The sequence below is a fragment of the Dendropsophus ebraccatus genome, chromosome 4 (genome assembly GCF_027789765.1).
Source record: "Dendropsophus ebraccatus isolate aDenEbr1 chromosome 4, aDenEbr1.pat, whole genome shotgun sequence".
NCBI classification, from domain to species: domain Eukaryota; kingdom Metazoa; phylum Chordata; class Amphibia; order Anura; family Hylidae; genus Dendropsophus; species Dendropsophus ebraccatus.
This window is the reverse complement of record NC_091457.1, coordinates 40306099-40327357: the sequence shown is the minus strand read 5'-3', so window position 1 is coordinate 40327357 and position 21259 is coordinate 40306099. Positions and strand designations below refer to the sequence as shown.

The following is a 21259-nucleotide window of genomic DNA, read 5'->3' as shown; positions in this document are numbered from 1 at the left end:
CCTCATAGTGCACAGGTTTCTTTGAACATGTCGTGCCAATTGTTGATCCCTTTTGAGGACGCGATTCTGTGAGCAGGCATCAACGACATCATCCCACTCGTCCGTGTTCTTGAAAGTGCGGTGAACAACATCATCAGTGATAATTCCCAGGCCACCACTCCAAGGCTGAACATCCTCCTCCTCCTCCATGAATAGTCTGTTCTCAATCATACTGGCCTGGGTGCCTCCTCCTCAAATAGTCTCTTTTCAACCATACTGGGCTGGGTGAAATCAAGTGCTACTGCCTCCTCCTCCTCTGTCAATTGTCTGTTCTATATCACACTGGGTCCAATACAGTACTATTACTGCTGCTGGTTCCACTGTCAAATGTCTGTTTTCCACCCTACTGGGTCCAAGAAACTTTGTGTCCTATGTCCAGTGTAATCACTTACACCTTGGCTAATTTTTTTTCACAATTTTTGCACTTTGATCTTTTCCCCTTTTTTCATTGTAATAGCAACTGCAGCTAAACGAAACTATACCCTATCAGACTCCCACTATTGTAGATGCAATTATTCAGCTGTTATAGCAAGGTTCGTTTGCGAAAGTTCGCCGGATCGAACCGAACTTTTCAAAAGTTCGCTCATCCCTAGTGAGAAGTATGCCTCATGGTACTTAAATACAAAATAATTTTGAAAAAAAATATATATTTTTTTGCCTTTGTTTTAAAATACCATGTTAAACACTTTCTACCACCGTTTTTCTCTTGCAGCTTCAAAAAATATTGAGAATGTCTGCAGTATCTGGGGTAATGGACACGTTTACACATTTGATGGTTATTTTTATGATATTCAAGGAAACTGCACGTACATTTTTCTCAAACACTGTGAAGAACAACAAGATTTTGAAGTACTTTTCAGACGTAAAATAAACAGTACTTTTTTAGACCATATTTTTATGAAGCTTTTTTTCTTTACCATCCAAGCCAACAACACAGGAGTATATGTCAATGGGAAACAGTAAGTATTAGTTTTAGGCTACCTGGAATTATAATTATTATTGTTTCTTATTTATATCTTATGTTATTATTTCTAATTTACATCTTTTGTTGTTATTTTCATTATTGTTTTTAATTTTATAACGTCTAACATTTTGTTTAGTATTTCTTTTAAAATACATGTTTAGGCTATGTTCACACTACGTATGAGACCTGCCGTTCCGTGACCCCGGCCGGGTCACAGAACGGCCGGTCTCTGGCCGAATTATCTCGGCCGGTACTTAAGTACCGGCCAGATGAACTTTCCGGCCGCAGAGCTTTGATGCAGGCACATCAGCGTGCGCCCGCATCAGAGCTTACCATAGCCCACAGTGAAACGAGCGGCTGGAGCCGCTCGCTTCACTGTGTGAACTGACAGGCCTTTCTGCATCCGGAATTCATTGAATTCCGTCCGCAGAAAACTGACCTGTCAGTTATTTGCGGGGCCGCACAGATCCCAGCCGGAGCATATACAATGTGTGTACGCTCCGGCCGGGATGCCATTGCTTAAAAGGCTGTGTTGCACTGCACAAAAACTACGGCCGTTGTTGCCATCGGCAACAACGGCCGTAGTTTTACGTAGTGTGAAAATAGCCTTAATATGAGTGTTGAAGGGGTATTAACAAAACATGGTAAAGGCCTTTCAGTTGTAGATAGTCAAAATATTATTGCCATATAAGGGGCTGTCCCATGAAACAAAGTGGGTAAAACAGATGTTGCTAATTGTTTTTAATGCCCAAGTGGTTTGACAAGTTCCCTTTAAGGCTGTGTTCACACACACACACTGTTTTTTAAAGTAAAAAATGGCAGTAACAGATTGTCATGATCATTATTTATGGTAGTCTTTATCAAATATAAAGATGTAAAGGGTAAATGTTACAGCTTTCATCACTTATTTTATATCATACCTCATGGTGCTTGTTCTGGTAAAAAGTCGTTTTTATCACCTGTGGATTGGTATATGTGAGCGGGGCCTCGTGGCCTTTGTGCCACATCGCTCCTCCCCTTGCGCAACTTAGCCCTGCCCCCAGTGCAACTTAGCCCTGCCTTCATCAGTGACGTCATTGTCGCATAGGCCCCACCCCCTCAGCAGCCATTGGAAGGGCCAGCCTTAAGCTCTAGGTCCCACCCCTCTAGATTGTCCCACACCAATGGCCACTGAGGGGGCGTGGCCTATGCAGCGATGAGGTAACGAATGGAGGTGGGGCTAAGTGATGCTAGGGGCGGAGCGATGTGGCACAAAAGCTGCGAGGCCCCGCACACATATACCAATCCACAGGTGATAAAAACGACTTTTTACCAGAACAAGCACCATGAGGTGTGATATAAAATAAGTAATGAAAGCTGTAACATTTACCCTTTACACCTGTGGAGAGCAGTCAAAGTGCAAATAGGGGGTGACAGTGTGACTTTAAGGACCACAACAATTTTCAAGTTTGCTTTCTGATTTTTCCTCCTTGCCTTCTAAGAGCAATAACAGTTTTGTTTTTCCACCTTCAGGGCCATGTGAGGGCTTGTTTTTTTCAAGAACAGGTGTACTTTGTAATGGCCCCTTTTAATCCACCATAACATGTATAACAGAACCCCCAAAATATCATTTATGGGGTAAAATTAGGGAAAAAAATACAGTTCTGCAAATGTTGAGGGGGCTCTATGTTTACGTAATGCACTTTACGGTAAAACTGACATGATATCTTTTTTCTATACGTCAGTCTGAGTGCAACAATATGCATGTTTATATGGCTTTTCTAATGTTTTCTAATCAAATCTTTTTTCCTTTTTTTTTTTGCAAATAGGTGTGATTACAATAGCCATATTGTGACTCTTACACTCTTACGCTTTTATTTTTTCACGTACAGGGCTATATGGGATGTCATTTTTTGCGCCATGATTTCTAGTTTTTATTATTATTGGGTTTATGTAGATGAGACATATTGATCAATTTTTATAATTTTTTTAAAAATAACGTAATAAAAAATCATCAATTCTGGTGTTTTTTTTTTACCGATTTTTGTTTACGCTGTTCACCATGCGGGAACAATATTGTTTTATTTTATTAGACCACACACGCTACAGTATGGAATATGTTTATTTATTTGCATATGTTTTATTTATAAAATCGGAAAGTTGGATGATTTAATTTTTTTATTGGGGGGGAGGGGCTATGGCATGTTTTTTAAAACTTTTTAATACACTTGATTTTACACCTTTTACATCCCCCTAGGGGACTTTTTACATTGCCATAGCATAGTGTTATCAGTGATCAATGCATACAGCCTGCCTGTAAGGGACCTCTGGCAGTCAGTTATAATGATTGGAACCCCACAGTCATGTCAGTTCTTTGTGTCACCGCTTGGGAACCCGGCTGGAGCGTATACGCTCTGGCCGGGATCCCATAGAAGAACATGCAGCGTGTCTTTTCCTACAAAGTATGGCCGTTGTTGCCGATAGCCTAAGGCTGCATTCACACGTTTACTGATTTTCAAGGTCCGTGGATGAAGTCCGCCACCTACCTCTGTGATCCATGAAGAAGCACCCATTTTGCATTTGTTTTGTATCCATTTTGCATCTGTGTGCGTTTGTTTTTTTTTTTTTTTTTTTTTTCAAGGATCTGTTTAAAGCTTTTTTAAGATAGAGTGATTGCATCACATCCATGTTTTTCACAGATTGCGCAGATGTACACGGATGTCAAATCCGTGCAATTCATGAAAAACACAGATCTCAATGGGGGAATCTCTATAAGGGGGAAGTTGTGCCGTGATCACGTCCAAGTTATTGCATGTCCTATTTTCACAGAAGAGATTGCAGATCCGTGAAAAAAAAGGATGTGAATAGCCCAATAGAAAGCAATGGGCTATAAAGTTGTCCATGATCACGGACAACATCACAGAACATGTGAATGCAGCCTAAAGCTATGTTCACACAATGTTCTTTTTCAGTAAAGAATGGATGCTGATCGCAATGGAATCAGCGTCCGTTCTTTACTGCAATGCAGTCAATGCATTGAAGTCCATGCAATGCTGTCCGCTGTAGAGATGATCAAACAGAGCCGAGATTCGGCATTTGACTACTGCGGCCCAGCGTCCATTGCTATCATTGTTATCGTTGTTATCATTCTGAAAACTTGACTTATTTAATGCAGGGAATAATATAATTCAGAATTTATAAAAAATGATTGTTAGTAAATTTGTAAGTTTTCTTTTTGCTAATTTTTCCCCCAAAAAACTGGTGTCAAATAAGGTAATCAGATGGAAATAAATCTATAAGAAAATATTTCTACAGAATGTACATACATATGTGGCATATTGTAGTTTAAAGTAGGAAAGAAAAGGCCATTTTAAAAAAAGTTTTTACAATTTTTGCTTTTTAAATTTATATAGGAAAATTACTTTTACTTTAATCACTGGAGAAAAAACAATATGTGACAAATCGCTTGAATGTGTGAAACCGTTACAGGGTTATTATTTGTTTGGCTATGTTCACACTACGTACAAACAACAGGAAAGGTGTCCACTTTTTATATTTAAAAAGATGTCCAATTTTTCTGCAATTTAACTGACTTTAATGCAATGCTTTGAAGTCAATGGAATGGCGAATATTGTCTGCATGGACGTCAAAATAATGATCATGACTACTATTTTCGGATCTCTTTTGCAAACACTGGACGTTATTTTCTAGTTTAGTTCTCACACAGTTTTTCACCATCCTTTGACCATTTTTAGTATTAACCCTTTAAGGACCGGGGCAATTTAGATTTTTGCGTTTTCGTTTTTTCCTCCTTGGGCATAAAAGGCCATAGTAGTTGCATTTTTTCACCTAGAAACCCACATGAGCCCTTATTTTTTGCGCCACTAATTGTACTTTGCAATGACAGGCTGAATTTTTGCATAAAGTACACTGCAAAAGCAGGAAAAAATTCAATGTGCTGTGAAATTGAAAAAGAAAAAAAACACATTTTGTGTATTTAGTGGATATGTGTTTTTTACGCCGTTCGCCCTGGGGTAAAACTGACTTGTTATATATATTCCACAAGTCGTTAGGATTAAAACGATATGGAACATGTATAACTTTTATATTATCTGATGGCCTGTAAAAATTTAAACCATTGTTTACAAATATACGTTCCTTAAAATCGCTCTATTCCCAGGCTTATAACACTTTTATCCTTTGGTGTATGGGGCCGTGTGAGGTGTCATTTTTTGCGCCATGATGTGATCTTTCTAACGGTACCTTGATTGCGCATATATGACTTTTTGATCGCTTTTTATTAACATTTTTCTGGATTTGATGCGACCAAAAATGCGCAATTTTGCACTTTGGGATTTTTTTGCGCCTACGCCGTTTACCGTGCGAGATCAGGAATGTGATAAATTAATAGTTCGGGCGATTACGCACGTGGCGATAGCAAACATGTTTATTTATTTATTTACTTTTATTAATAACCTGGGAAAAGGGGGGGGATTCAGACTTTTATTAGGGGAGGGGGCTTTTTATTGACAACGACACTTTTTTTTTAACTTTTACACTTATACTAGAAGCCCCCCTAGGGGACTTCTAGTATAAGTGCACTGATCTCTCATAGAGATCTCTGCAGCATAGATATGCTGCAGAGATCCATGAGATAGGCACTGGTTTACTTCCGGCTGCTGCAGCCAGAAGTAAACAAGTGCCGAGCCGGGATCAGCGCCATTACGGCGCTGACACCCGGCCGGCACAGACACGGGGAGCGCTCCTCCGGGACAACATCCCGGAGGAGCGATCTCCCCACTAGACACCAGGGATGACGCTGCAAAAGGTAATCGGATGCAGCTGTCAACTTTGACAGCTGCATCCGATTACTGTATTAGCGGGCACGGCGATCGGACCGTGCCCGCTAATACCCGCGGTCCCGGGCTACAAGCGGCCCCCGGGAACGCCGCGGTTCAGAGTGCGGCCCCGCTCTGAACGTCCTTAACGACCGCAGGGCATAAATATACGCCCGTGGTTGTTAAGGGGTTAAAGGGTATCCAGCGCTACACAAAAATGGCCACTTTCTTCCAGAGACAGCCCCTCTCTAGTCTCCAGTTTGGGCAGGGTCATGGGAGTTATGTAATTTCCATTAAAGTGAGCCTAATTGCAAACCACACCTGAACTGGAGACAAGAGTCATGCTGTCTCTGGCAGAATGTGGCAATGTTTTTGTAGCACTGGATAACCCCTTTAAATTCAATGGACTTTTCAATTAAAGACACACCCAAAGGGCAATTAGTCCACCTGAACTAGAATAATGTACTAGCAGCTGTCATTGCACTGACGTGTGGCCAAACAGCAAAATTTTGAACTCAAAGTGGCGGATATCATTTTTTTCTTTTAAAAAACATAGTGAAAACATAGCCATAAAGTTACCCATACCAGATTTCCAAAATCTGGTATTGTCATTAAGGACTAAAAGGGCATGGTCACTAAGGGGTTAAGTTGAGACTCCAAACAAGCAGTACAAAAAAAAAATATATCTATTGATGCATGTTTTGTTTTTCTTCACTACAGAATTGATATTCCCTATAGAAGCTCAAATTTAGAAGTAGAAAAGAACGGAAATGAAATACTCTTTTCCATAAATGATGTAAAAGTGCAGTGGGACATGACTGCTAGACTCGAGGTAACAAAAAAGTAAAAGTGTTCAATTAGAATAAATTTTTTTGTACATTGAAATCATAATTAGAGATGAGCGAACCGGGTTCGGGTTCCAGTGGATCCGAACCCGAACGTTCGGTATTTGATTAGCTGGGGCTGCTGAACTTGGATAAAGCTCTAAGGTTGTCTGGAAAACATGGATACAGCCAATGACTATATCCATGATTTCCACATAGCCTTAGGGCTTTATCCAAGTTCAGCAGCCACGGCTAATCAAATGCCAAAAGTTCGGGATCGGATTGACTCGAGCATGCTCGAGGTTCGCTCATCTCTAATCATAATCCAATATTATTGTGATCATGTGATTTTAAAGTTTTACCACATTTAAAATTAATAGGTCTTGTATAAGTCATAGAAAGATGTATTTGAAGTTTGCAGACCTGTCCTTTAACTTTCCTCTTGGCTTGACATGTCCTTAAAGGGTGGCACAAGACAAAAAACGAGTGTATACCTGTGGCATGCCTACACTGGATGCCATCTGTCAGCCACAGTCTTGTATGATTTAAAGTTTTAAAGTGACATTGTCACCCCCTTTTCATATAAGGAGTTCTCAGCACCATTCATAAGCCTAAATTCTTGACATTTCATATCTTACTGTATAAAGGATTTCTTGGTGGTCTTTCCATTCAAAAATGCATTTTATCATTGGTGAACATTGCCATCTGGGTGGGGCTTCATGGCCGTCTTGCCCCATATCAACACCTACATTGGCCCCACCCCCTGCGACACCTAGGCTCTGTGACATCTTCAGAGTGGGCAAACCAGGAGGCCCTGCCCCCTCTGTGACGTCATCAGAGCTGGCCAGATCAGAAGGATCTGAAGGAGGATTTTAGTAAGTTCACTGCATGTGGGCTTAACACCACACATACACGTTGTTCTCCTCCACATTAACAAGATGGCCTTGCAGGAAGAGTTGGGCAGCATGTGGAGAAAAATAAAGTGTGTGATGTTGAGCCCATATACAGTGATCTTACTGGAATCCTCCTTCGGCTCTGTCTGATCTGGTCAATATTAATGACTACACAGAAGGAGCAGGGCCTATGCCTCCAGGTCGGCCTATTCTGAAGACACCACGGAGCGAGCAAGGCCTCAGCAGGGATGATGTCATGGGAGCAAGGCCTACAGCGCTGATGTAGGTTGCAATATGGGGCACAACGGCCATGAAACCCCACCCATATGGCACTGTCCACCAACAACTTTATTGATTTTTTTTTTTTTTTTGCAAAAACAATCATTTAATTAATCTATAATCTGATAAAATGTTGATCTACAGTACCTTGCTGGACATACACATGTCTTTTCTGAACAATCTCCCAGCTGTTTCCTAATAGAGAAACTGAAATCTGTAATGTTGAAGTAAACGGTCTAATCATTACTTAAAGGCTTTTTTCAATATTCATTAACTCCTTAACACCTTGACCCAGGACATTCCTGATCTTGCACAGTAAATGGTGTAAGCGAATCACATCTAGAAAATTTTTTAATAAAAAGTTGACAAAAAGTCACATATACTCAAGCAAGATATCAATACCAAGTACAGATCATGGCCCAAAAAAGACACCTCAAAAAGCTCCATAGACCAAAAAAATAAAAGTGTTGTAAGGATCATAATAGAGCAATTTTAAACACATTCAGTGTTTTATGTTTTTTTTTAAAGGTTTTAATTTTTTTTAATTAAATTCATCCTCCAATCCAGCCCCCCCCCTTTTTTTAGGAGCAAGATAATAAGGCAATAATAATCTTGTAACAAGGGGTATAAAGATGCAAAATTCATCAAATTAAGTCAATTTATTCACCCATAGGCTATGTTCACACAAAGTTTTTTCAGCTCCGTTTAAAATGACGTCTGTTATTTTGAGTCTAAAATAACGGACGTTATTTAGCTGCCTGGCCTCCGCTTGCAATGCAATGACGGCTGTTGGTACATTATTATAGTTTGGGTTACTAATTGGACTTTGGGTGGGGCTTAATTGAAAAGTCCATTGAATTTAATAGTAAAAACGGAGAAAGAACGGTGACAAAAGAAAAACTGTGTGTAAACAATCAATAAAAATTTTCATTATTTTGATGTCCGCAGTAAAATAGTCCGTTATTCAATGCATTGTGTGCATTGGATGTCCGTCTTCCCATTGACTTCAATGCATTGCCATTGCAGTCAATTAAATCACGGCAAAAACGGACGTTATTTTAAATATCAAAATCGGACGCCTTTTCTCTATTTTTGATGTTGTGTGAACATAGCCATAGGGTGCAGCTACACATAACGTAAATGTTGCAGTTTTTCAATGGTAGAAAATCTACAGCATTCATATACCAAAATCCACAGTAGAAAATCCACACCAAATTGTGAATATGTGGATTTAGGTGCAGAAAATGTAAATCAAATAAAAATTCCAGCAAATCTGCACCATTTCTGACGCCAAAATTGACGTGGTGCAGAATCATTGTGCATTTAACAGGTCAATTCCCACATGGGTTTTGTTAAGATCTTTTTCTGCTGCAAATGGGTGGGAGCTTTTAAGTCTCACCCATTTCATTTCTGCAGTAAATGATGTATGTGTAAATGTACTTGACAGGGTAAGTGATGTCTAAATGTACTTGATGAGGAGGCAATTTAACAAATTCTGTTTTAATGGCAGGCTCCAAAATATTTTGGTAAAAGTTAATAGATACATAATGGGTTGCAAGATAGGAACTGGTAGGAGTGGGGAGAGGCAGACACCCTGGCTGCATGGGACCCCAACATTTCTGATGGTGGTACTGCCATCATCCATTTTGTAAATAGAGGGGCATAGAGGCAGATAGAGGAAGTCTGTGAGAGGGGAGGGGAAACTGTAGTTCTCCACATAAGTAACATTCTATAGGCCAGACAATGAAAATAAAAACAATTATCTGGTGAGCATTTACACATATTTAGGTACTCAATCTGAAGCAGTGCAGCACACCACACAGATAGCAGAGTCAACGTGGTATTTTGTTGGTCGATGCTGATGGTGAAACCTTCTTTCCTCTAGATGTAGAGGATGTCCCCTAGTCATGGTTACAGACCTAGGAGTAAAAAGACCACTACAAAAATCTCTGTACTGTCCATTCATATATTTGTACATTGTGATCACATCGCCCCTAAGACGTCTTTTTTCTAGCGTAAATAACACCAAGCTTGATAACCTGTCCTGGTACTGTAATCCACCCATTCCCTTAATAACCTGTGTCGCCCTCCTTTGCACCAGCTCCAGTTCAGCTGTGTCCCTCTTATATACCGGTGCCCAAAACTGTACACAGTATTCCATATGTGGTCTGACCAGTGATTTATAAAGAGGCAAAACTATGTTCTTATCTTTAGCATCTATACCTCTTTTGATGCATCCCATTATTTTATTAGCCTTGGCAGCTGCTGCCTGGCACTGATCACTAAAGTTGAGTTTATTGTCCACCAATACCCCCAGGTCCTTTTCGGAAGTAGTTTTACCCAGTGCATTATTAATTAGCACATACCTGTACCTATTATTTCTAGGCTAATCACCTCAGGGTATTTATTGCCAGCACCACCAGACCTCTCTGCTCAGTTGTTAGTGTTGTTTCAGTCAGAAACCACATTTATGCTCCCTGGCCATTTGCCACTACTCATTTTTATCTCTGGATCTCTGCTCAGCTCCACCCTGGTTGATGTCATCACATTGTGATGGTTTCACCATGGAAGAACATCTAGTCCTGGGCTTGACTCCTGCATTCCTTTCAGTCAGTGGTTACTGGGTAAGCAACCTGGGAGTCAATGCGATGGGCTCTGGTGAAAATCGGGAGCCCCCTTAGCCTCTGCTCCTTGGAGAAGGTATGTCAGCACTCCTCTGTGATCCATCTCTTCATGCCTGGTCCATCCGTTACTTGTATTTAATTCTGGAGTGCTGCAGTCATTTTTCTTGTACATATCTAGTTTCAGCTAAGAACCAGGTGAGACTGTTGGCACTGGTGTTCTTGAAACTTTTGTTATTTTTCTGTTTTGCAAAATCTTTCTGTAACAGTATGGGATAAAGAGGTGAGTATATCTTTTTTTAATGTCCGTTTTAAAGTAAAAAAGTGCAAGTACATTTTTTAAAGTCGGATTTCCCATCTTCTATAATGCAAAGATAAATAACTGCAAATGTAGATAAATGAGAAGAGTGATTTTCATAGCTGATTACATAGACAGCAATTAAATAATATATTTTTTCTTTTATTAGGTTCAGTTACCAGACAAATACAAAAATAAAACATGTGGTTTATGTGGAGACTTTAATGGAGATACATTATTTAATGAAGGTTTTAAATTAGGTAAGTTTCTAAAAGTGGACATTTATTTTATCATTGAAAGTTGGCAATAACAGTGCAGTACATGGTTATCATACATGGTTATCCCAAATCAGGCCTAAGTTCTGACCAAGACCATTACCACCCTTGTCAATATACATTAACATCCCTCCTGCTCATCCAAATCTTTTTTTAAACTTTTACAAATTATTCCAATTTTACTTAATGGCATCCCCCGGGAAACTACATCTCCCACCATGCATCACACCTCAGAACCAAGTGCAGAGTAGTCACCCCTGTCTTGTAGTATTCACCCATTACTGGCTCAATTTGCTTCTGTTTTGCACAGTAAACACAGTATCTATCTATCTATCTATCTATCTATCTATCTATCTATCCATCCATCCATCTACAGTACATAGATAGATTAGAAAAACAGAGAGAGAGAGAGAGAGAGAGAGAGAGAGAGAGAGAGAGATGAAACAGCAGTGTCTCCTTTCCCCCTTTACTACTCAGGAGTGGCTGTTGTTTTTCCTTTAACCTGAGTTCCCCTTTAAATCCATTCCACTCCATGGGGGCGGGAAAGTCCCTAAATCTTAATCTAAAACACCTACATCTTTAGCATTTCTTACTATAAAAAGTGCTTGACCGATAAGGCCAGTAATTTGTCTGATAAGTACTAATATGCATTTGCTTCACAGATAACGATGCAAGCACAATTGCATTTGTGGACCAATACTTAGGAAATGTTCCAGATGAAGTTTGTGTGCAGAACACTGTCCCAATTAAGCCTACATGCAAAAATATTGTAAGTTACAAGTATGTGTATATGGAGTTATTTATGAATGCAGTATGTTCATAAGGCTAGGTTCACGCTGCGTTTTTACATCCGTTTCAGTACGTTAAATTTCAACATACAGAAAAACATGGTCAAGCACCTCTTTTTGTATGCTAAATAAAAAAGAAAATCATTTTCAGTCCATGTTTTGTCAATCGAATTTGGATCCTGCAGTATGGCATACACCTACATCCATTTTCACCATCCGTTTGTGCATCGTTTTTTTATGTATGTGTTATATACACTTTATATATGTATACGTTAACCCTTTCACAACCTGGGATCATTGATGCCTCAATGCCCAGGTCGTGATTTTACATCATAAAGATCCCATAAGCTGATGTCCCTAGCTCTGCCACCTCTCCTATGTCCCCTGCCGCTGATACAATCTTGTATCAGTGGCAGGGGAGAGAGGGGAGGCGGCAGAGCTGACAGGCGCGCGCTGGCGCACGTTCTGACCTCCCTCCTTCCCCTTGCCAGCCTCCGTAGATAGAAACTGGAAGCCTGAGGCTACCAGTTTCTATGACTACCATCAGGACTCTGCGATTAGTTCGCAGAGCCCCGATGGACACCGGAGAGGGAGAATTGTCTCTCCAGAGCCCTATAGATACTGCGGTCTTGCTGACCGCAGTATCTATAGGGTTAACTCTCAGCACCGAAGCGCGGCTCCGGTGCTGAGAGTTGCGGCGGATCCCTGGCTATCACTGATAGCCGGGACCCGCCGCGGATGACACAGGCGTAGCTCCTACGCCTGTGTCATCCATCCTCAGCAGTAAATTCACGTCGCTGCAGCACCAGGCATAGGCTGCAGCGACGTGAATTTACAGTGCAGCGGCGGGAGATGATTAAAGACAGACAGCAATAGTGTAGCCTAAGATGATTATTTTCCATGTAAATGCTAAGTGGTTGTTACAGTTTTCTCACACCAAGTAACAATTTGCATCTCATCAAGTTAAAGGGGTTGACTACTGTAAAATTGTTCAGTGTACAGTATTCGTAAATGTACTCATTGTCTATACTGGCAGAAGCCCCCTACGTACCTCATAGAACTAAAATCAGACTCACCTCCTCCAGGCTGTACGGTCCTGCTCTGTGGTGAGTCTGACTATAAGATGTCCGACATGGAGGAGCATGTGACCATACCCCACCCCTGTGTCCTCCATAGGAATATACTGGCTCAGTGGTAGACACTGGGGGCGGGACATGATAATATGCTCCTTCATGTCAGACATCTTATGGACAGACTGACCACAGAGCAGGGCAGCACAGCCTGAAGGAGGGGAGTCTAATTTTAGCTCTATGAGGTACACAGGGAGCTTCTGCCAGTATAGACAAAGAGTACATTTACTAATACTGTACACTGAACAATTTAACTATAAATTGGCCACTCCTTATAAAAATTGACTTGATTAGATTGGCCTGCCAACAGTAACACTGCATCTGCAGCAGTAACAAAAAAAAAATAATAATAAATTGCTGGGGTTGCAGAGAAAATGATAAACAGTCTATTCTCTCCTACCACACTCTCTCAGGGGTCCGCCTGTCATATCTTTGGGTCCCCCACTGAATACTCTGGTAGCTTCTTCTGAGAAGGACTGGTCTTGGCAATGACAACCCACTTAGCCAATCAGTGGTGGTGGTGCTGTCCCACTTTAGTCAGTGATCTGTCACTACCAAGACGAGTCCGTCTCAGAAGTAGCAGCTAGAGCTTTGTTAAGCGGGGAGGCGGGGTAAAGTTTTGTGAGAGAGCGTGAGAAAGGGTGATTGGTTAAAATATTTTCTCTGCAACTTTAGCAATATATCAAAAATTATTAATGGTATGGCAGCTGTTACAGATAATAGACTTAGCTGTTTTATTATGGCTGTACTTTATTATACTGTGCCCAATATATTCTATGAAAGTTACAAAAAGAGTTGTTACAAAAGGGAGATGCTTGCTCCCTCCATAATTTCCATACAGGTGGATACATTTCTGTTATTAAAATGTGTTTTTTCCTATCTTCCAGAATAGAATATGTTCAAAGATACTGATGAGTGATGAATTGGCTGATTGTGCCACGCGTTTTGATATCGAACCCTACCTAGAGATCTGTGAAAGAGATACCTGCCAATGTAACAGTAGTGAAACTGAGGCCTCATTCTGCGCATGCTCCACCTTGACCGAATACATAAAACAGTGTGCTCATGCTTTTGGAAGGCCTGGAAACTGGAGAAGCCCAGAAACATGTGGTAAGTACCAGAAATACATGAAGACTTATGTCTCCCATAGCTTATACAGTATGCTGCTTATACATTCTGCATTGCTGGACACCATAAATGATCATTCACAGCACGTCCAGTTGGGGCTCATAACCCAGTCTGTATATAATAGACACACAGAAGGGCAATTTCATAGAAGGCCAATAAACATACTGTTCCTCATTTACCCAGCTGCCACAGCTCAGTTTTTTCTATCTCAATCTGGTAAAATGAAACCAAAGCTGTGATTGGTTGCTGAGGGCAACAAAGAAAATTCCTCCTCTATGACTGCATGGTAAATCTCCCTCTATGGGCCTCATTTATAAAAGACGTTTTGCTAATAGCAACCAGTCAAAACTCAGTATTTTACCATAGAAATTAACCCCTTAAGGACAGATCCCCGCATCTGTGCCGTAATGGTCTGATCCCAGCTCGGTAAAGGACTACTTTCGGCTGCAGCATCCGAGAGCAATAGAACATAGATCTCATTGATCTATGCAGTATATCTATACTGCATAGATCTCAAAGAGAGATCAGAGTAGTAATACTAGACGTCCCCCAGGGGGAATAACCCTAACCCCAGGGGGAATAACCCTAACCCCAGGGGGACTTCTAGTTAGTGTGTAAAAAATATATATATATATATATATTAATAAAAAATCCCCTCCTCTAATAAAACTCTGAATCACCCCCCTTTCCCCATTTTATAAATATAAATAAATAAATAAACATATTTGGTTTCGCCGCGTGCGTAATTTCCTGAACTATTAATTTATTTCATTCCAGATCTCGCACAGTAAACGGCGTATGCGCAAAAACATTCCAAAGTGCAAAGTTGTGCATTTTTGGTCGCATCAAATCCAGAAAAATTGTAATAAAAAGTGTTCAAAGTCGCATATATGCAAGGTACCGATAGAAAGAACACATCATGGCGCAAAAAATTACACTTCACATGGCCCCCATAGATGAAAGGATAAAAGCGCTATAAGGCTGGTCATAGAGCAATTTTAAGGAACATTTAATTTTTAAAAGGTTTTCATTTTTTAAAAGCCATCTAATAAAAAAAGTTACACAAGTTACATATTGTTGTAATTGTACTGACTTGAGGAACATGTATAACAAGTCAGTTTTACAAAACCTACCCAAATAAAAAAAAATGATGCTTTATTTTCAATTTTACCACATATTTAATTTTTTCCTGATTTCGCAGCATACTTTATGCAAAAAATAATCCTGTCATTGCAAAGTACAAAAAATAAGGGCTCATGTGGGTCTCTAGGTGTAAAAATGCAACTGCTATGGCCTTTTAAGCACAACGAGGAAAAAACGAAAGCGCAAGCGCCTCTGATCTGTATGTCTGATGAATATGCTCCTGGTTCTGGCCCATGGCCGACCACATAGACAACAGAGCGGCACCGAATGCTGATGCAGATGGAAATTCTAACAGATGCAACAACCTCACCAGAATCATCTGTATTCCAGAATATCCAGTTTATAAGCAATTTCCATGGACACAATGGGGGACATTTATCAAGACCAGTGTACTCATATGGAGGTTTTAAATATAGTCCGCCTCCATTCACCCCACTAAATTTACGAAGAGGCTCAAGCCTCTACACCAGCTCCAGGGCAAGGTGGTTTGTGCAAAAATCAGCCCCTTTTCTGTGGTGTATGCCAGGGGTGCAGATTGATGAATGTGCCCCAATGTTACAGGAGGTTGCACAGTACAATACATGTCAAGATGGTGGTTTAAATATCCAAAATGGGTGCCAAACTCGGGTGCCACCCCAGACCAGACAAAACACGGAATACAGTTACTAAGTAAAATGACAATACATAAAATAAACATGTTAAAAACAGCTTATCCATTGTGCAGCAGTGGTAACACATATATGAATAACACAACAGAGACATAAAAACATGGACGGCTAGTCTTGGTCATGTGACTGGCCAAGACTAGTGGTATTCCAAAATTTAGGAGGATTGTAATAACGTAGTGACCATCCATACATGTTTTTATTGTGGTCACTAAGGTGCTTTATGCTAGGCTGCTGTCTTTCTACAGTTTTCTCAGGTACCGTGCTTATAAGGTCTTTACATGTAGCAGAATAAGTCACAAAGTCTCATCATTGTTTTCTGCTTTTAGGAATAATATGCCCACCTACCTTTGAATATAATGAATGCGGTTCAGATTGTGAGAAGACCTGCAGCAATCAAGAGCCAGGGGCCTGTGTAAAGAAATGTATGGGTGGTTGCTTTTGCCCCAACGGTAAGCGTTTTTATATTTCTTTCATCTCTAACTAAACTACTACTTTTAGGCTATGTTCACACTACGTATATGTCCGGCCGCATATTTTTCGCGGCCGGACATGTACGTTTAAAACTCTGTCCGGAATTTACGCAAGTTGCGGCCGGCTACGTATGGTCCGCGAACTTACGGCCGTAAGCTACGTACGCTTCCCGAGCAGTGTACGTAGTGATCTGGCAGCGGTCTTTTACTTGGAAAGCTTCGCCTAGCCCCGGACACCCCACAGAAACTTTTGGATCGGCAAAAAAAGCTTTAAAAATGAAGAAATCACCACTACGTACGGGACCGCATGTTACGCTACGGGCGTAAGTTACAGCATTTCCGTCCCGAAACAATGTCCGGCCGCTTATTCACGGAGCGCGCTATGGCCGGAAACTTACGTAGTGTGAACATAGCCCCAGGGTGTAAATTCATGATTGTAATTGAAAAAGACAATTGTTTCATCACACTTTATATAACTTAATAGTACAAGCAAGTATGAGAATCCATGTAGGCCTGGACCAGACAAATTACTGAAGGTTCGCTCATTTAATTAAAGGCTGGAAGTAAGGAGCAGTGCAGGAGAGGGCTGAACTGCCAGTAAAGTGACATGTTTTAGGGTATGTTCACACTGAGAAATAGGCGAAGAATAGATGAGGAATTGAAGAGGAAAGTTTTCTGCTTTGGCAGAATAGGCGCAGAATTCAAACAGAATTTGAGCGGAATTCGAGCAGAATGCAAGCGGAAAGCGGAAATTCAAAGCCCCAATAAATTCTATGGGAATTCTCTAGCGGCTGTGAGTAATTATGCAACATTAGGGTGCACAATGGAATCCGCACGGATAAGTTCCGGTGGATTCCGTCGCTCGCACCCGCTCACAGCGGCGTGCCTCTCTACCCTTCCCATAGGCTCAATTCTATGGGCAGACGAATTCCGCTGTCTGCTGAAAAAACTGACATGTCAGTTCTTTCGGCCGAAGGTAGAATCCGCCCGGCCATAGAATGATGTCTATGGCACAGGCGGAGACGTAAGCGGGTCCGAGCGACGGAATCTGCTGGAACTTATGTGCGCAGATTCCATAGTGTAAACCCACCCTAATGAAGAAAAGAGAGGCTACTTATTTTATAAACAAATTATAAAAGCTAAAACCTGTCATGGAAAAATCTAGATATTCTTCATTTAAAATCCGTACTGCGTGTTAATTTACAAGCAGTTATTTTTACTACAGTGGGTAGATTCTTTTCAAATCTAGACAGAAAATCTATAGCAACATATTGCATGTGGACATAGCCTTAATGTGAGCTGTGCAGTCAACAACAATAAAATGACTCAGAGTTATCAAGCTGCCTGAACCCCCCACTGTCTGTTTTTGTTAGTTTTTTCCACATAGCAACCAATCACAGCTCAGGTTTTATTTTATCAAAGCTCGTTAAGATATAAATAGCAAGCTGTGATTGTACACTGTGAGGAAGAAAATGGTGGTGTGAGGTTCGGTCAACTCTCCTGGCAACAGAAGAGACAGATATCATGTGACCTCTGTCTCAGAAGGGAGGGGGAGTAAAGTGGAGTTGAGACAGAGTGGACCAGGAAGCAAGGATTTTTTAGCAGCTTCAGGATGTTAGCCAGGATGTTCTGCAGACAAATTGCCCAATTCATGTAAGAGAAAACTTTTACAAACAAGCTTAGATTATGGGTGGGGATTGAACAGGGTTAAATCTTTCTTAACTGATGTCCCCCTTTAACTCATTTGTCTAAGCTCAATCACAAAATGTAAATGAGAAGTATTGTGTGTATAAGATCACGCGATGTAAATTTTCAATAAATATAGGCCGTTGCAACACCGGCTGCTATTTAATGAAAATGAAAAAACACTGTGTCCTATGGAATCCCGGACAGAGTGTATACACTCTGTATTCACGCTGGCCGGGATTTCATGCTGCCGCATAGAAAACTGACATGTCAGTTTTGTGTGGCTGCTATTCATTGAATAGTGGCTTTACAAAACTGACAGTGCAGACAATTCAAAGTGAGCATTTTACATTGGCTGCACTTTACACTGTCTGCTATGGTGATTTGGAATGTGGGCACACCCAAATGTGCATTCCAAATCAAAAGAAGTGAAGCTCATCCAGCTGGCACAGTGTGAACTTCACTGACAGAGGCCATTCAGTGTCAAAGAACGGCCCCTGTCATACCTTGTGTGAATACAGCCTTAAACCATAGCTGCACCAGGACGTTACTGAACGTCCTGGTCCTGCTAGGGTAGTTTAGAGGGGTGCCGCGCTGCACCCCCGCTCTGAACTGCCGCTTTCCCGGGTGCTATATGCAGCCCAGGACCGCGGCTATTAGCCGACAGGGTCTGATTGCCGTGCCCACTAATTAAGTATTTAGGTGCAGCTTTTCAATTTCACCACGTATATAATTTTTTTTTGGTTTCACAGCATATTTTAGGCAAAAATTACGTCTGCCATTGCAAAGTACCATTAGTGGTGCAAAAAATAAGGGCTCTTCTGGGTCTCTGGGTGGAAAAATGCATGCGCTATGGCCTTATATACACAAGGAGGAAAAATCGAAAGTGCAAAAATGAAAACTAGCTGTGTCCCCTAAGGGTTAAAGTATAAGTATAGCATATTAATATATATTATGTTTATTGACAGGCACTGTATATGATGATGTAAATAAAAAAGGATGTATCCCACTATCTCAATGCCACTGCAAGTACTCAGGAAAAGCCTACCGTACGGGTGCAAAACTGATTCATCAATGTGAAGACTGGTAAAAATATAACAGTTTAATATGCTAAAAATTTGGGGTACATTATGGCCCGTATTATGGTTGCTGTCTGGGGTAAAACTAGGCCCCACTTGTTCTAGTCAATGGCTGGACAATATTGGCAATACCACAATTTTACTACCAAAATTGTATGCCCATTGGACACCACATGTGAGTGACATGAGAATTTAACCTTATAATCTTTAAAAGAAAATATAACTGGAGAATGGCAGTCTTTTAAACTGTAAGGTTACATTCTCATGTTTGCCATATGCAGTGGCCAATGGCTCCGCAATTTTGCCAGTAAAGTTTTGGCATTACCAAAATGTGGATGAGGATATTTTGGAAGATTTACAGCAGACAGTGATACACATATTCTCCCTGACTGTGTGGACCACAGTCCAAATGTACTTTATCCATCAAAGAACTTGAAATGTATCTACTTTTTTCCTATTCTCTTTTTGACAAGTAACATTGACATTGTCTCTGTAACAGTACCTGTTTTGAGGGACTATGGAAGTGTACAAGTAAGCCATGTTCTGGCTCCTGTGCAGTTGAAGGTGGATCCCACATCAGAACTTTTGATCAGAGAAAATACAACTTTCATGGAAGATGTTCCTATGTCCTCACCCAGGTAACACCCATAATTATTATTGGAGAAGACTATAGAAAAGAGTGCACATTCAAATATATAATAAAAGCAAGTATACATGACTAACAAACACACACTAGTAATGGAAAAAACGCTGCAATATAAACAACAGCTAGGTTTTCATTCTTTTAGGGGACACTATATTAACACTTTGCTTTGTGAATTTTTTTTAATACTTCCTGGTAAGCGCCACTGCGTACATGCCAGTGGCTCACTCAGTTTTTTAAACCACCGTCTGGTTCCTGCCTTCTGTGACGGTTTCTGATATGGAATTCAGCCCACTCTATACGCTGGAGGTGGGTCCAGTGAACCCCTCTGTGACGCAGCCAGACTTGAAGTTAAAGGAAAACTCTGGCCAAAAGTATTTTTTTTATATGTTGTTACTTATGGAAAGTTAGCAAAATTCCTAATATACACTAATTATGGGAAATGCACATATACTGCTATTTCCTTTAATTTAGTAGATCAGGGAGCTTGAGATTCCCTAAAAAACTGTGACGTCACGAATCAGGTGTAATTCCTATGGAGTGTCCAGCAGGGGGCGCACTATATGTAGAAGTCTATGGAATGTATTGTGTCTATGGAGCTATATGTAAGTAATGGAGTGTTAGGTTACTGTACTCTATGTTTTATTGATTGAATATGTTTAAGGAATACTTTGGGGAGCAAGTGTCCTTGCTCCCCAAAGTATTCCATAAACGTGGACAGCACTGAGCAGGGAGGGAGAGAGGTGCCCGTACATCTAACTACCTTCCCCCTCTCTCCCTACCTGTATCTGTATGAACCATAACCATCAGGCAGCACAATCGATAGTGTACCTATATCTGTATGAACAGTGACCTAAAGGCAGCACAATCTATAGTGTACCTATATCTGTATGAACAGTCACCATCAGGCAGCACAATCTACAGCATAGTGTACCTGTAGCTGTATGAACAGTGACCATCGAGTAGCACTATATATAGTGTACCAGTATCTGTATGATTAGGCAGCACAATCTAAAGTGTACCTGTATCTTTATAAACCCTGACCATCTGGCAGCACAATCTATAGTGTACCTGTAGCTGTATGAACAGTGACCATCGGGCAGCACTATCTATAGTGTACCTGTATCTGTACAAACAGTGACCATCAGGCAGCACAATCTACAGTGTACCTGTAGCTGTATGAACAATAACCATCGGGAGGCACTATCTATAGTGCACCTGTATCTGTACGAACAGTGACCATCAGGCAGCACAATCTATAGTGTACCTGTATCTGTACGAACAGTGACCATCAGGCAGCACAATCTATAGTGTACCTGTATCTGTACGAACAGGCAGCACTGGGCGAGTGATTTTTCTAAATAACTTCTATTTTGAATTTGGTGAATACCTTACTGGAGTTGCCTGCTGAGTGAACCTGTGCATTTGGAGTTGGCACCATAGTATCACATGACACTCTGTGTCATGCTGGAGATATATCAGGAAGCTCTGCCTACTATTTCACAGTTATAGAC

At 40.8% G+C, this 21259-nt stretch overlaps 1 protein-coding gene across 1 annotated transcript in view; it reads left to right on the top strand.

The window, feature by feature from the left end:
* Positions 1-19210: 19210 nt before the first annotated feature.
* Positions 19211-21259, top strand: part of LOC138789265 (mucin-2-like) — a 71050-nt gene continuing 69001 nt past the window's right edge. The window contains exons 1-3 of the mRNA XM_069967869.1: positions 19211-19277; positions 19384-19513; positions 19602-19740. Coding sequence (XP_069823970.1) covers positions 19211-19277; positions 19384-19513; positions 19602-19740 — 336 coding nt within the window. The remainder of the gene's footprint in view (positions 19278-19383; positions 19514-19601; positions 19741-21259) is intronic.